This window comes from Anopheles moucheti, chromosome 3 (genome assembly GCF_943734755.1).
Source record: "Anopheles moucheti chromosome 3, idAnoMoucSN_F20_07, whole genome shotgun sequence".
In the NCBI taxonomy this organism is placed as follows: domain Eukaryota; kingdom Metazoa; phylum Arthropoda; class Insecta; order Diptera; family Culicidae; genus Anopheles; species Anopheles moucheti.
In genome coordinates, this window is record NC_069141.1 from 21,705,001 (window position 1) to 21,716,888 (window position 11,888).

The 11,888-nt window shown below is 45.8% G+C and overlaps 1 protein-coding gene across 1 annotated transcript in view; it reads right to left on the reverse strand.

The window, feature by feature from the left end:
* The window catches only part of LOC128303896 (sodium/potassium/calcium exchanger Nckx30C), a 73,664-nt gene extending 61,989 nt beyond the window's left edge, over window positions 1–11,675 (reverse strand). Inside the window, exon 1 of the mRNA XM_053040979.1 lies at window positions 10,827–11,675. Coding sequence (XP_052896939.1) covers window positions 10,827–11,643 — 817 coding nt within the window. The 5' untranslated portion in view covers window positions 11,644–11,675. The remainder of the gene's footprint in view (window positions 1–10,826) is intronic.
* Window positions 11,676–11,888: the final 213 nt, after the last annotated feature.

Here is an 11,888-nt window from a genome sequence, read left to right on the forward strand (position 1 = left end):
ACGCCTACTGTGTGAAAATTGGTACAAACCCACCAATACAGCTTCGCAAAGCTAAAGCATCCAAAACGGAACATCAATTTTCACCTCTCGTTTTCTGTTGTTCGAAACGCGTTCGACAGTTTGCGTTCACGTGGTTGTACCGTCGAAGAGTCGTTGCCTGTTCCTGCCCGAAGGTTTGCAGTGCTGAGTGTTTATGTGTTTATATATAGATTTTTTGTGTTTGATTTTCTACCACGGACTACACAGCTACGATGATGAAACGATTCAGTCCTCGTCCCTGAACGGTGTGTGTGTGTGTGTGTGTGTTTTGCTTTTGCTCGTCAAGATTTTCCAGTGTGCAGTTGTGATGAGGATACAAGGCACCGTGCCTTTTCCCTCGACGAATATTTATGAATATTTTTGTTTCGGCTTTTGTTCTTTACCAGTGAAGTTTTTCGCACCAATTTTCTCGTTCGTCAGTTATCAATAGTGCCTCGGGTACGGTTTCTTTTTCGCGTCCCGTTCGCTATTTTTATTCTTCAGCTTGCTGCCCGCTTTCGGGGGTTTTGTTTACCCATTTCAAATCGTTCAGCGCGCATTTTGTGGCCAAGAATAGTGAATGGGAACAGTGGGAATTTTTCTTTTATTTTGAAATATTTATGCAAAAAAATGTATATTTGTGGCAAAATTATACGACACATCTTGACAGATTAATAGTTTATATAAAACAATATTCTTCTTAGAAGACCGGACTAGTAAAAGTGAAAGGAAGCCTGAAATGTTTAGAAAAATAATTTTGACCACATCTTGATCTTTACTCTACTACTGTGCCTGCTCTAGCCAGCGACCGATCTCGAAGCGGCGGCATCCTACACATCCGGGACTGGGAAGGTTCGACCAAATGTTATACCACGGACGGATGCTGACGGATGCCTTTGCGGTTCCTTACGAGTGAAGAGTGTATGGAAATTTTCTTCACTTCTATAGGACCGCCTTTGGTCATAATGTTTTTTTTTTCAGTTTGTGGTTCTCCTCCATTGTGCTAACTGGAAAAATGCAAAAATAATTCCATGAAGATTTTTATCAAAAGCACCCTCGTTCGGTGCCTTTCGGGATCGCGCATACTTTACCACACGAATTTAGATTTCACTTCGCATTAGCATTTTGGCTACCACAGCTCAAGGACGCGGTTTCGTCCAGGTTCTGTTTTTTCTTCTCCACTCTCTGTACCGGTTTTATCTTTTGGGCACAAAGCAAACGTACCAAAAACCGTGCTTCCAAACCGGCCTGTTGGCTGCAAGGAAAAATAAAACTTCGCCAGCGATAAACGCATTTCTAACCATGAAGGATTGTTCACAAAGTAGCGCGATCGCGACTGACGGATTTTCCATCCCCACGGTGAATCGCTTTTCCTACAACTCACTTGGCGCAAGGGGAAGCGCCGCACTTGAGAAGCGAAGTAAAGGTCATAAAATTCGACACACCCGCTAGTCTTGTCCGCGGTTTTCACACCCAATCAGTGGCCATTAACGGTGATATGGTGCGCTATCGTTGCCGTTTGTGCGCGAATTCTGCTGACGACCCGCGAACGTTGGGATTATGAAGCGCATATAAGCATTGTCATAATTGGTCATAAAATTTATCTAATCAAATTTAACTGTCTGTCCGCGAGTGCGGCGTACGGCGTAATATCTTAATGGAATACCCACAATGGCAATCGCAAGTCAAGCGCGTGCCGCCACCCACAGTACCGCAGTGTACCGGGCACATGCGGGCACAATGTAATCCTACTATAATTCACGATAATAAGGGGATTTCATTATATATAGTCTTACTCTTGTTTGCTTCCTATCTTCACTGTTCGTTCCCCAACCAACACGTGACGGTGCTTAGAACTTCTCGGTGCGATTGTTTCGTATAATACGCGGCAACCAGAGCTGCTTTCATTCGTGCTGATTGCAGCATGCGACAGCTTTTTTTTTTGTTCAGAGTGAAAAAAATTGTTCACCAAGCTGTAAAACTCCAGGGACACGATCATGGTCGGGAACAAAGATGGGAATTTTGTCACTTCTCTCGTAGTCGAAGTGAGAACGACCTGACCTTTGTGCCAACGCTGGCAACATTCAGGGAAAGTCCTAATGGGTAGCCATGGTAACGACTTCATGGAGCGCCTTCGCGAGCTAAGAAATTGAATCTTTTCGCTTATCCCTAGTTAACTTCGTGCCTTTGGGGGAGATGTGAATTTATGAACCAGTTTTCCTAGAAACGGCATGTACCTCAGTGGAGTTTTTCATTAGGCGTTCTTTAGTGTTATTTTTTCGTTCAGGGAAAATTAGCTAATGTAGAGTATCAGGGGTTCGAGAATTTTATGAGTGTTTTAGAACAATTTAAAACATATCTAGGTCAAGGGAGAAAAAAGCAGTTAATTCTTAAAATCCATTCCATTGCTAGTTGATAGAACAACTTTTCATACCTTTTTGCAGGCCGATTAACACAAATACGCCGCAAAGTATGCAATCAGCGTAACAAAGGAGATCGTCCAAACGATTGCGACAGCGGTAAATATTTAGGCGCCTCACACACATGAATGCATTCTCTTTTATGCGAAATATTCAATTCACTTATACTCGTCAAGAACTATTGAACCAAAAATGTAGGTTATCTTTGATTCGCATAAGACACGCTACAAATATTGTTAATTGGATCCCGTGCCTCTATGTGCCCTTGCAGAAAGCTTTCGTGTGGTTATCTGCAGATCCTCATTTGCCCAGGATTGTAGTCCGCTCAAGGTTATTCTAATAAATATCTCCATTTCCTTCACGACGACTTTCGACTGGGTCCGATGGATGAAATTAGATAGCCCCGCCATTAGTTATGGGCTCCTCGTTCCTTACCAAACCCCGCTGGCTTGGCCGGGGTGTCCTAGACCCTTTCGTTCCTCGATAAATACAGTCCTTGATAGTTGTCGAAATTGGCTTTCCCAACAAAAAAAAAAGAGAAAACTAGGACATGAGCATTGTCAATCGTTGAATGTGTCGCACAAATGCCGAATGTTGCTCGGATCAAGAAACAATTCCATGCATTGTTTGCAGTGTCCTATCCACTTTCCCTGGCTTTTCTTACAGCGCACGAACGGGGTTCCGATGGGCAAACCGGACCGATGGAGTGTCTTCCATTTGGGTGAATTAATTCGCTCGTCCTCCACATAACCACGGTACCACAGCCAGCGAAAGCAAAACCCCAACAGCAGACCATCCACATGGAGCTATCTCATGTTTATATCGCACATAAAATGATAATTTCCGAAAGGCACTCGTTCGCAGCGTACAAACAACACCAACCAAGGGGCAAAGGATACACCCTCAACCCGATCCGGTTGCTGCCAGTGCTAGCAGGCATCGCTCTACCTCGGTACGTGGTTCGTGACCTCGAGCATTTTTTCGTTTTCCATGGCCTTCTTCCCAAGCCGTTGGTTTCGTGTACTGTGCTTGTGTCTTGGCGCTTCGCGCTCACCGTACAACGGCAACAGCAGTGGCACCAGCGACTTTTTTTTAAAAAGGACCCGCCTGGTTTCGCTGTCTCGGTAGTGGCTCAATGTTTCATCGGCAGCGAAGGAGTACAATCACTTGACCTATTTAATCGCTGAATCGCTCGAGCCATTCCGCCCGAGCGTCGAATTGTTTCTAGCCCGGTACCGTTGCAGCAGCAGCTGCTACGCCCAAACGCTGCTGCCATCGAGCCACGAACTGGGTGGGCACATTACATTACAGACTGAAATCATAATGACCATTTTCATTTGCGTGTTCGTATGCTTACCGTGTGCTACAACACCGCAGATTGTGTACTTTTTACTGATTTTTCGGCTGCAGCTGGGGAATTTCAAACATTTAACAGTCTGCTTTGCTGGCTAGTGGACCGGTTGGAAGCATTCCTGGCGCAGCAAAAGGGGCTTGATAAATTGGTGTAGGTGCACAGCAAATGAAGGCACACATTTATCAACACATTGCTAACTTCACGTTGCAGACTGAACCGTTTTGACCACTATTCGCAATGTCCATCGTGCTGGTATTTTACTGATTCTGTTACTGTTTGATGACTGTTTCACATGTTAAGCAAACATTATTGTATTTTAAACAGAAACTATGTTTCAATTATGTTAAATACTCATGCTCATCTCATTTCATCGTCAAACAAATTTTACAGTTTAATAAGCCGTGTTTTTAATCTTAATAGACTTTCGTTTTGAAATGTTTCAAAACATACTTGAAATATTTCATGGGTTTTGAAGTTTTCAGCAAAATTGCTTTTTTCTTGTGTGCCCATTTTTCTAGTAGTGAAATTCACCCAAATAAATAATTCCCTAACTAATGTATCGCCCGTGTCTAGCTGCCAATAATAGCGAACAACAGCCACTTGGCCCTCGACGTTAACTCCCATCCCCACGAAGTGTAAGCAAATAGCATCCCATTACAACACACGTCAAGGTCATGTTCGAAAACGACATGTAAAAGTGTGGTAGTACTTCGGGATGCCAAAGACACCCACCAAAAAGCGAAACAGTAAAATGGTTGATAAATCTAAAACAATCGAAAAACATCTGAGGCGTGAAGGAAGGAATGAAACCGCCAGCGCCCGGCACTTCCAAGCAGAACGAAATCAGTCGTAACTCGGTCGAAATTGATTGGAAAACATAAGAGGGAACAAATTTGCCCGAATCTTCCCATAAGCCAGAGTGTTCCTTTGCCAAGCACCCCACCAGCTCAGCCAGGCTGTGAGGGGCTGTAAAATCAAGCCAGTATATGCAAAACAAGAAAAGAAAATGGCAGCAAACAAACATTTTCTCGTTGATGTGTTCGATTTTTCTTGACTTCTTCGGTTGGTGGCTTCCTTGCGTGCGAGCAAGCTCGTTAAACATTTCACCCTCGCCGCCACCGCTGCCGTTCGTTGTGTTTCTTTGCGCGGGGCCGTCTTGGGCTATTTATCTCACTCCCGAAATGCCGAATGTCACTCCGGTTGATGTCTTCGCTGCCAGTGTGGTGTGGAAGCTGCGCGCGTCAAGCAGAGCGTTTCTTCACCCTCGTTCATGCCTACTCTGTTGTGATGATATAACATGAGAGCAATTTCACTCCCGGAAAGGAAGCCCCCGACAGTCGATTTGAATGAAAGTCTCACCGAGCTTGAAGCTGGAAGCGAGAAGTTGTATATAATAAATATTTCGAAATAAGTTTTCAAACTGCGACCAAAAGCGACAAAAGCGGTCCGAATCGGGGGGGGGGGGGGGGGGGGGGGGGGGGGGGCGGGATGATTTCGCATAAATAAAACATAACGTACCATTTTCGGGGCACCTCGATGGGAAGCTTCGCGCTACGATACATGGGTGCAACCTGACCTGAAGTTTGGTTGTTCGTTATTTGTAAGGCGGGTGTTGTTACATACGACTGCTTCATATACTCCAAGCTAAGCATGTGTTCCATCTCAGCAGTGCGGAGCGTAAAGGGAAAACAATGTACGATAAAGAACATGCTTCTAAAGAACACAAAACATAGGCCTCTCGAACATGGACCATCAGCGGCTTCAGCCCCATCTTCCGCCCCACCAACCGGTTGACCGGAATCATTTTTGACGGTGCAATGTTGAATCGTTACCGCAACCCTTTCCAGACACGTGTGCCAACATTGGATCATAAAAGGGTGGCCATTTTGAGGGTGGCGGTGTGCTGTGGTGGGTTTATAAAAATGAAAGCCAGGGCCAGAAAGGGAAATAATCTTGATCCAAAATACATACCCACACACATACACACACACACACTCCAGCAAAGCGTCCATTTCGGGGACGCACATTGTGGCACACGGAACATATTGGGGCGAATGCTGACAGTGGAGCTTTTATGGTTTGCCTTATTTGCATAAGTCAATACGCAACGTGGTGGTTTGGTGCGTGGTACCGTAAGCGTACCGATCCCGCGAAGAAGACACACCGAAATACGCAAACAAACATGGGAAATGGAGAGCTACTTTCGTGTGTTGCTGCTGTTTTTCGAGTGCTTCGAGTGCTATGGAGTGGAAGAGGAGGATCCCTTAGCGAAGAAGGATGGTTTCAAGGTGTACGACGTGAAACTGTTTAAATCGATACTTTTATGCAACTATTTTGGAGGAAATTAATGGATGTGTTTAAGTTGAAGGTCGAGACAGGGAAAAAAAGGTCACTGAACGCATGTCCTTATGTCTCTCAAGAAAGTTTTATATCAACACTATTTCAAGAAATAAATTAATACGATTAGATCATATTCAAAGGACACATTATCAGGCAGGATAGTGAACGAAAAATTTCCATCCTCCATCGTGATCTTTTCCAGCTTTACAACGTTACAAAAAGTAAAAATTCCCCCAATCCGAAAGGTCATTCGTCCGACGGTGAATAAGGCACGGTATTCGCTGATTCGATTTGCTTCCAGCCTGTACCACCTCCCATTGTCGGGGAAGTGGGAATGTTGTAATGATCATCATTTACTACTGCTACCATCATGCCAACCGCGACGCGCTTCCCTTCGGCTTCCCCATTTGCAGCACCTGAACCGCTATTTCATGCCACTACGGGATTTATGATGTTTCTTATACGAGTTTGACATTTACATTCGCTGTCATTGCGGCGGAATGTTTCATTTGTTTCGTTAAGCAATCACGTTGCGCACGGAATGGAACGCTGCCATCCTTCTGTTTCGTCTATTCCAGTCCTTCCTCTCTCTCTCTCTCTCTCTCTCTACCGGAAATTCAGCAATGGCGTCAGTGTGCTTTTAGTTGTGGCTGTGTTTCACACCTTTACATCGCAACCGGAACTGACACAGGCGAAGGTTTCGGGCTTTGCCAGTTCGCGGTGCTATACGCGTGTAACGAATAAAAGTATTTTCATTACCACCCTCACCATGGGGAAAGGTGTTTTTTTTTCTGTGTTACCCTAGGTAAGACATTTGGGTTTGGAAATAGTTGCCTGTTTCTAGACAATCATTCTCGCGTGCTAGTAACGAACACAGCGTCGCGAATGGGGAAAATGTTTTAGACGCTGTCTCTTACGCCGGCAATGGAATGTGTTATGGAACGGAATTTTTCCATCCCTGACCGGATTAACACCTTCGCCGACAGGACCGTTGGAGTTGGGGTTTTATTTCATTTACGGTCGTATGTTTTCTCTCCTGGGACCTGCCTGAAAAAATAACGTTTTTTCCCCCCAAATTATCGATTTTCCGCACATGGTGTACGGTTGTGTTAAGGGTAACGAAAAATAGCCCACCGTGATCGTGGCTACAGCGTACTACTTCTAGAACTATTTTAGAATTTTACGATCCTCATTTTGTGCTTTGGGAATTTGCCTAAAGTGCAGCTCGAAAATCCAGGTACATCCTTCCAGGACCTCTACCGTCATCCCACCGAATAGACGGTTCGATCGAACGTCATAATTGTAAACCTCGAGAAATTCGAATTTTACGAACCAGAAACCTTTCACGACCAAAAACTTTTGGACGGAATGTGACACACAGAAGTGGAAAATAGGCTCCCACCCCCCCCTGTTGATGGAGGCCTTGGCTCCACCAAGAATGAACCGGTTGGAAATGGAAATAGTTTTAATGAGTTTAAACGCTTTTGACATTTTGTAAATTTGTTTCATTTTTCAACCCCTTTTTGCCCATTTGCCACAGTAAAAACCCGAGTCAAAGGCTAAAATGTATGCGGCCAGCCGGTTGGCTAGTCGGCGAAGCATTCCGATCCCGTCCGATTGAAGATGAATGTTAAAGCGCGCAAAGAGCAACGAAGGAAGTAAAGCACTGAAAACAGCAGCAGCAGAAGCAAACATTATTGCATCGCGATACCGAAGCAATGGGGAAAGTTTTCCCGCGATCTACCTTTTTACTTCGCACGGGCACGGGTTGATAATATGCGCGAATGAATGGAACTTTATTTTTCGCGGTAGCGATGAGGAAGGATAAGTTATATGCCAGTTGCTAACGCTTAAGATAAGTTTCACTTTATGTTGCAACTAAACGCGAGTTTATTTTATCCGCTCCGCTCATTCCCTAATGAGGCACCTTTGTTTGGCAAATGCGGTGGAAAAATGAAATATCCACGGGTTTTATTTAGCCATTCGTTCATTCACCGTGAATTGTTCGAACCCGAACACGGTTCACAGCGAAACGCTTCTGTTATTGTTATATAACTCTCAAGGATGTTGCTATTTTCATAATCAACACTTCAGCAATGAAATGGTTCCGGCGTTAGTGCCTCTTCTGGGTTTCATTGTTCGCTTGGGAGCGTGTCCGTATGGATTTATTGTTAAGTGCACGAGTGTGCTTTGCAATCGGAATAAGGTGTTGTTGCTTTTGTTTATGTTGGTAAGTAGAAATGCCGTAGAGTAATTGACGAACACAAGCGAAGGAATGTAAATAATAGCTTTCTTAAATAGGTTTTATTTTCGTGTAATGTAAGATCCCACATAAAGTGACATGAAAACGAACATTTTCTATTTCGAATTGAATGAAATTGCTTATTTATTTTAATATCGTAAGAAGTACATATGTAAATGGAGGCGCCCAGTGTTTTTGAAGATCAATGGAGGCGCCTAGTGTTTCTATATACCAATGCAGGCGCCTAGTTCCTTGTCATCTGTTTCTTTATAAATTAGCTTGCTTCGATGTAAATTAATTTGGAACTGTCATTGTGGAGCGATTTAAATTATTGTCTTTTTTTTAGAAAATACCATTAACTAGGAAGCGAAAATAAGAAATGTCATTTAAATTCGATTATTTAACTACACTTCCTGTAGCGTCCCAATCATAAGCTGCTTGAGGTTTTATATGAACTTTGGATTATATTCCCTTCAAAAGTTCTTCCAGAACCTTCTTTTACAGTACTAGACCGAGTACCAACTAGCGGTGTTGTTGTACCCGTTCATAAAACCCAACAAAATTCGTATCAACTCCACCAAAGCACCAAAGCTGCTACGGGTGCTTTCACGGCGCGTAGCCATTAGAGCACGTGTTACCCAATTCGGTTAACTACACCTCTACCGTCGTTTCCTAGCCTTTCTCCGTTGGCTTCCACCTAATTATGAGTGTTCTCTGGCAGCACGGTATGTCTGTTTCTCTCGTTTTCTCTGTACAAAGTAAAAGCTCGTCTTCAATCTTTGGGAGCAGGTAAAACTCCGCGAATCACGTGAAACACACCAACGGGAGAACAAGAGCAACGTACTGCTTTCGCGTGAGCATGGTTCCAAGCGATGGGAGACAGCCGTTGGCCGATGCTCACACTCGGAGCTGCATGAATATACAAGTTTAAGCCGAGCATCAATACTCACGATACTCCGGTTAGGTGAAGAAAAAACAAGCGGGAAAGAGCCAGAGCTAGTCCGGTACACATAGTGTCCCTTCGGTGGCTGCCAGGGAAAAACCCCCAACGGGACTAAACAGGCGACCACTTCGGGCTCCAGGAGCGTTCGACACAGCAGAGCATTTGCCCGTACCTGTGTGCTCCGTGATTAGTCCTTCGACATTCTGCACCTTGAAGCTACTTTATGAAAACGGACACTTTTTTCAAAAGGTTTTTGTTGTTTTTGTTGTTGTCTTCGCGTTGTTTGTTTCTTCCTTCTCCAGAAGAAGGCAAAACCCTCTCGCTCGCCCACACCGGCGCACCAGTGTCCTGATAATCGATACTCCCTAACGACGGCAAAACAGCGAAACTACGCGAGGACAAACGATGACAACCGTCCCACGTTCGTTCGCGACACGGTTGGACCCAATGCTTATAAGGAAAATGCACGCGGGTGTTGTAATTGTGGGAACGATCAACGATTATTCCTGTCGGGTTTTCGGTTGAACGTTCCCAGCGACAGGCGCGGGTGCGTGCGTGTGAGTGTAGAATTCGCACTCATTCCAGCAGCGGCCAAGGGGAATGATTCGACACAACCGATGGTCGGTGGTTGGCCTTGAAATTTCCTTACACACGATCTGAAGAAGAGGTTGTGTGTTCGGCATGATTGATTGAGCAGCAAGCTCAACGGATCCGATTCCGATTCACACACAAAACCACGACCTGAGACTGGTGAAAAAGGGGCAACCACAGCGCGGCAAGCGAATGCTAGTATTAAACCGAGTTCAGTTTGTATTAAAACGAAGGCAAAAAAAGGCATCATTACATAATACGAAGAAGCATGTGCGAAAAAAGTGCGGCAAAAATGAAGTCTTTTCGCTTGCAAATAACATTAGAGGAAATGATTCCTATCTTTTAAAGCGTACAAGTAGAACGCCACAACTTGGTGACCTCTGGGAGGATTTTTTTTTTTTGTTATTTCAAGATAACAGACAATCAAACACACACACATTGGCAAACAGGAGGCGTTGGGATATCCACTAGAAACCATCCTTATTCCCACTGCTCTTGCTCACTCACTCTCTTGCGCTTGCTATTTCTCTCTTTTTTTTTCTCTCTCTCTCTCTCTCTCTCTCTCGCGGTCTTGCCTCGCACAAACACATAAAAAAACCGTTTCTTCTATTGCGAGGTAACGATGTTAAACAGAATTCCTAGAACCAGATCCCCGAATTATCTGGATATCGATTAATCGAAGCGTATTCGCTTTGCCCAAATATAAGTTCCAGCTACGTTCACGCTTATCCCAAAATCGTACAGCTTGGTTTCGACCCGTGCCAGTTTAATCGTCCTTGATCGTCCGAAAAATAACTCATTCTTCGCAGGTGGACCGAAGGAAACTCAATTGGGAACCAATGCTTCCACCTCCAAAGGGTCCATAATTTTTCGGGGGGGGGGATGGATCTACGGGAAGAGGTCGAAAGCACAATTTACCGTTTGACAGCTGCAGCAGCGTCGTTCCGGAGAGCAGTGATGTGGAGTTTTGGTCGTAGTAGAGCGCCATATCCGAGAGTGATTCGGCGCTGGCGGGGCTCGCTGGCAGCAGGAGGTTAACGAGGCCAAGCCCGAGCACGAGGAACGGCAGCAGCCGGCTGCGGGTCGTGAACCCGAACCTTAGGGAGCCCCTCTGGCCCCAAGGCACGCATCGAAGGGACTTGCTTGCATTCAGGACACCGCCCGGTTTGCTGCCGAAGGTGGACGCGGTGGTGTTGCTGGTGTTGTTGTTGTTGCTGCTGCTGTTGCTGCTGCTGGTGGGGGCATTGGTGATGGTGGACACGATGGTGGAAAGGGTGGTGCAGCTGCCGGCCGCACTACCTGCTGCTGCTGCCGTCACCTTTCGTCGCACCGTGCGCCTTCGTCTGCTCGCACTGTGACAGGTGTCCTGGTGCGGTTCCATCGCACAGGAGGGTAGTAACGCCGGCACTGGTAGTGGTGGTGGTGTTATTGTTGCTGCTGCTGCTGCCGCCAGTAGTGGTGATGATGGTGCTGGTGAAAGGTGCAACGGTGCCTCCGTTCGGCTGCAACCTCCGCCTCTACCGCCCCCGGTTCCGGCACGGTGCATCGCTGTGGTAGTATTATTATCGACAGTGGTAATAGTAGTAGTAATAGTAGTAGTGCTTGGTTTTCGGCTACGACACGCTGCGGTTTGCTGGTGCATCGTACCGACCGACGCTGGCAGCGACGACAAGGATCTCGGCGCGTACGACGACGACGACGACGACGACAGTGGTGAGAGCGGTGATGGCTTCATTGCGTCCTTTTTTTTTGGTTAGGAAAAAGGGACCCTTTCTCCGCGCGAAAAAAAAGGAACGCCGTCCCCTATCAAGGGTAGCGTCTGGAGGGCATGGCGCTCGGAGCGGATCTGTTCCGTTCCTGTACCGACTGCGCTGTACGTAGTGCGCCCGTCTATCCGCACGCCTCAGGAACACACTGTGCGTTCGTGTGAGTTTGGTTGTATGTGTGTGTGTGTGTGTGTGATGTGTACGTGTGTTGTTC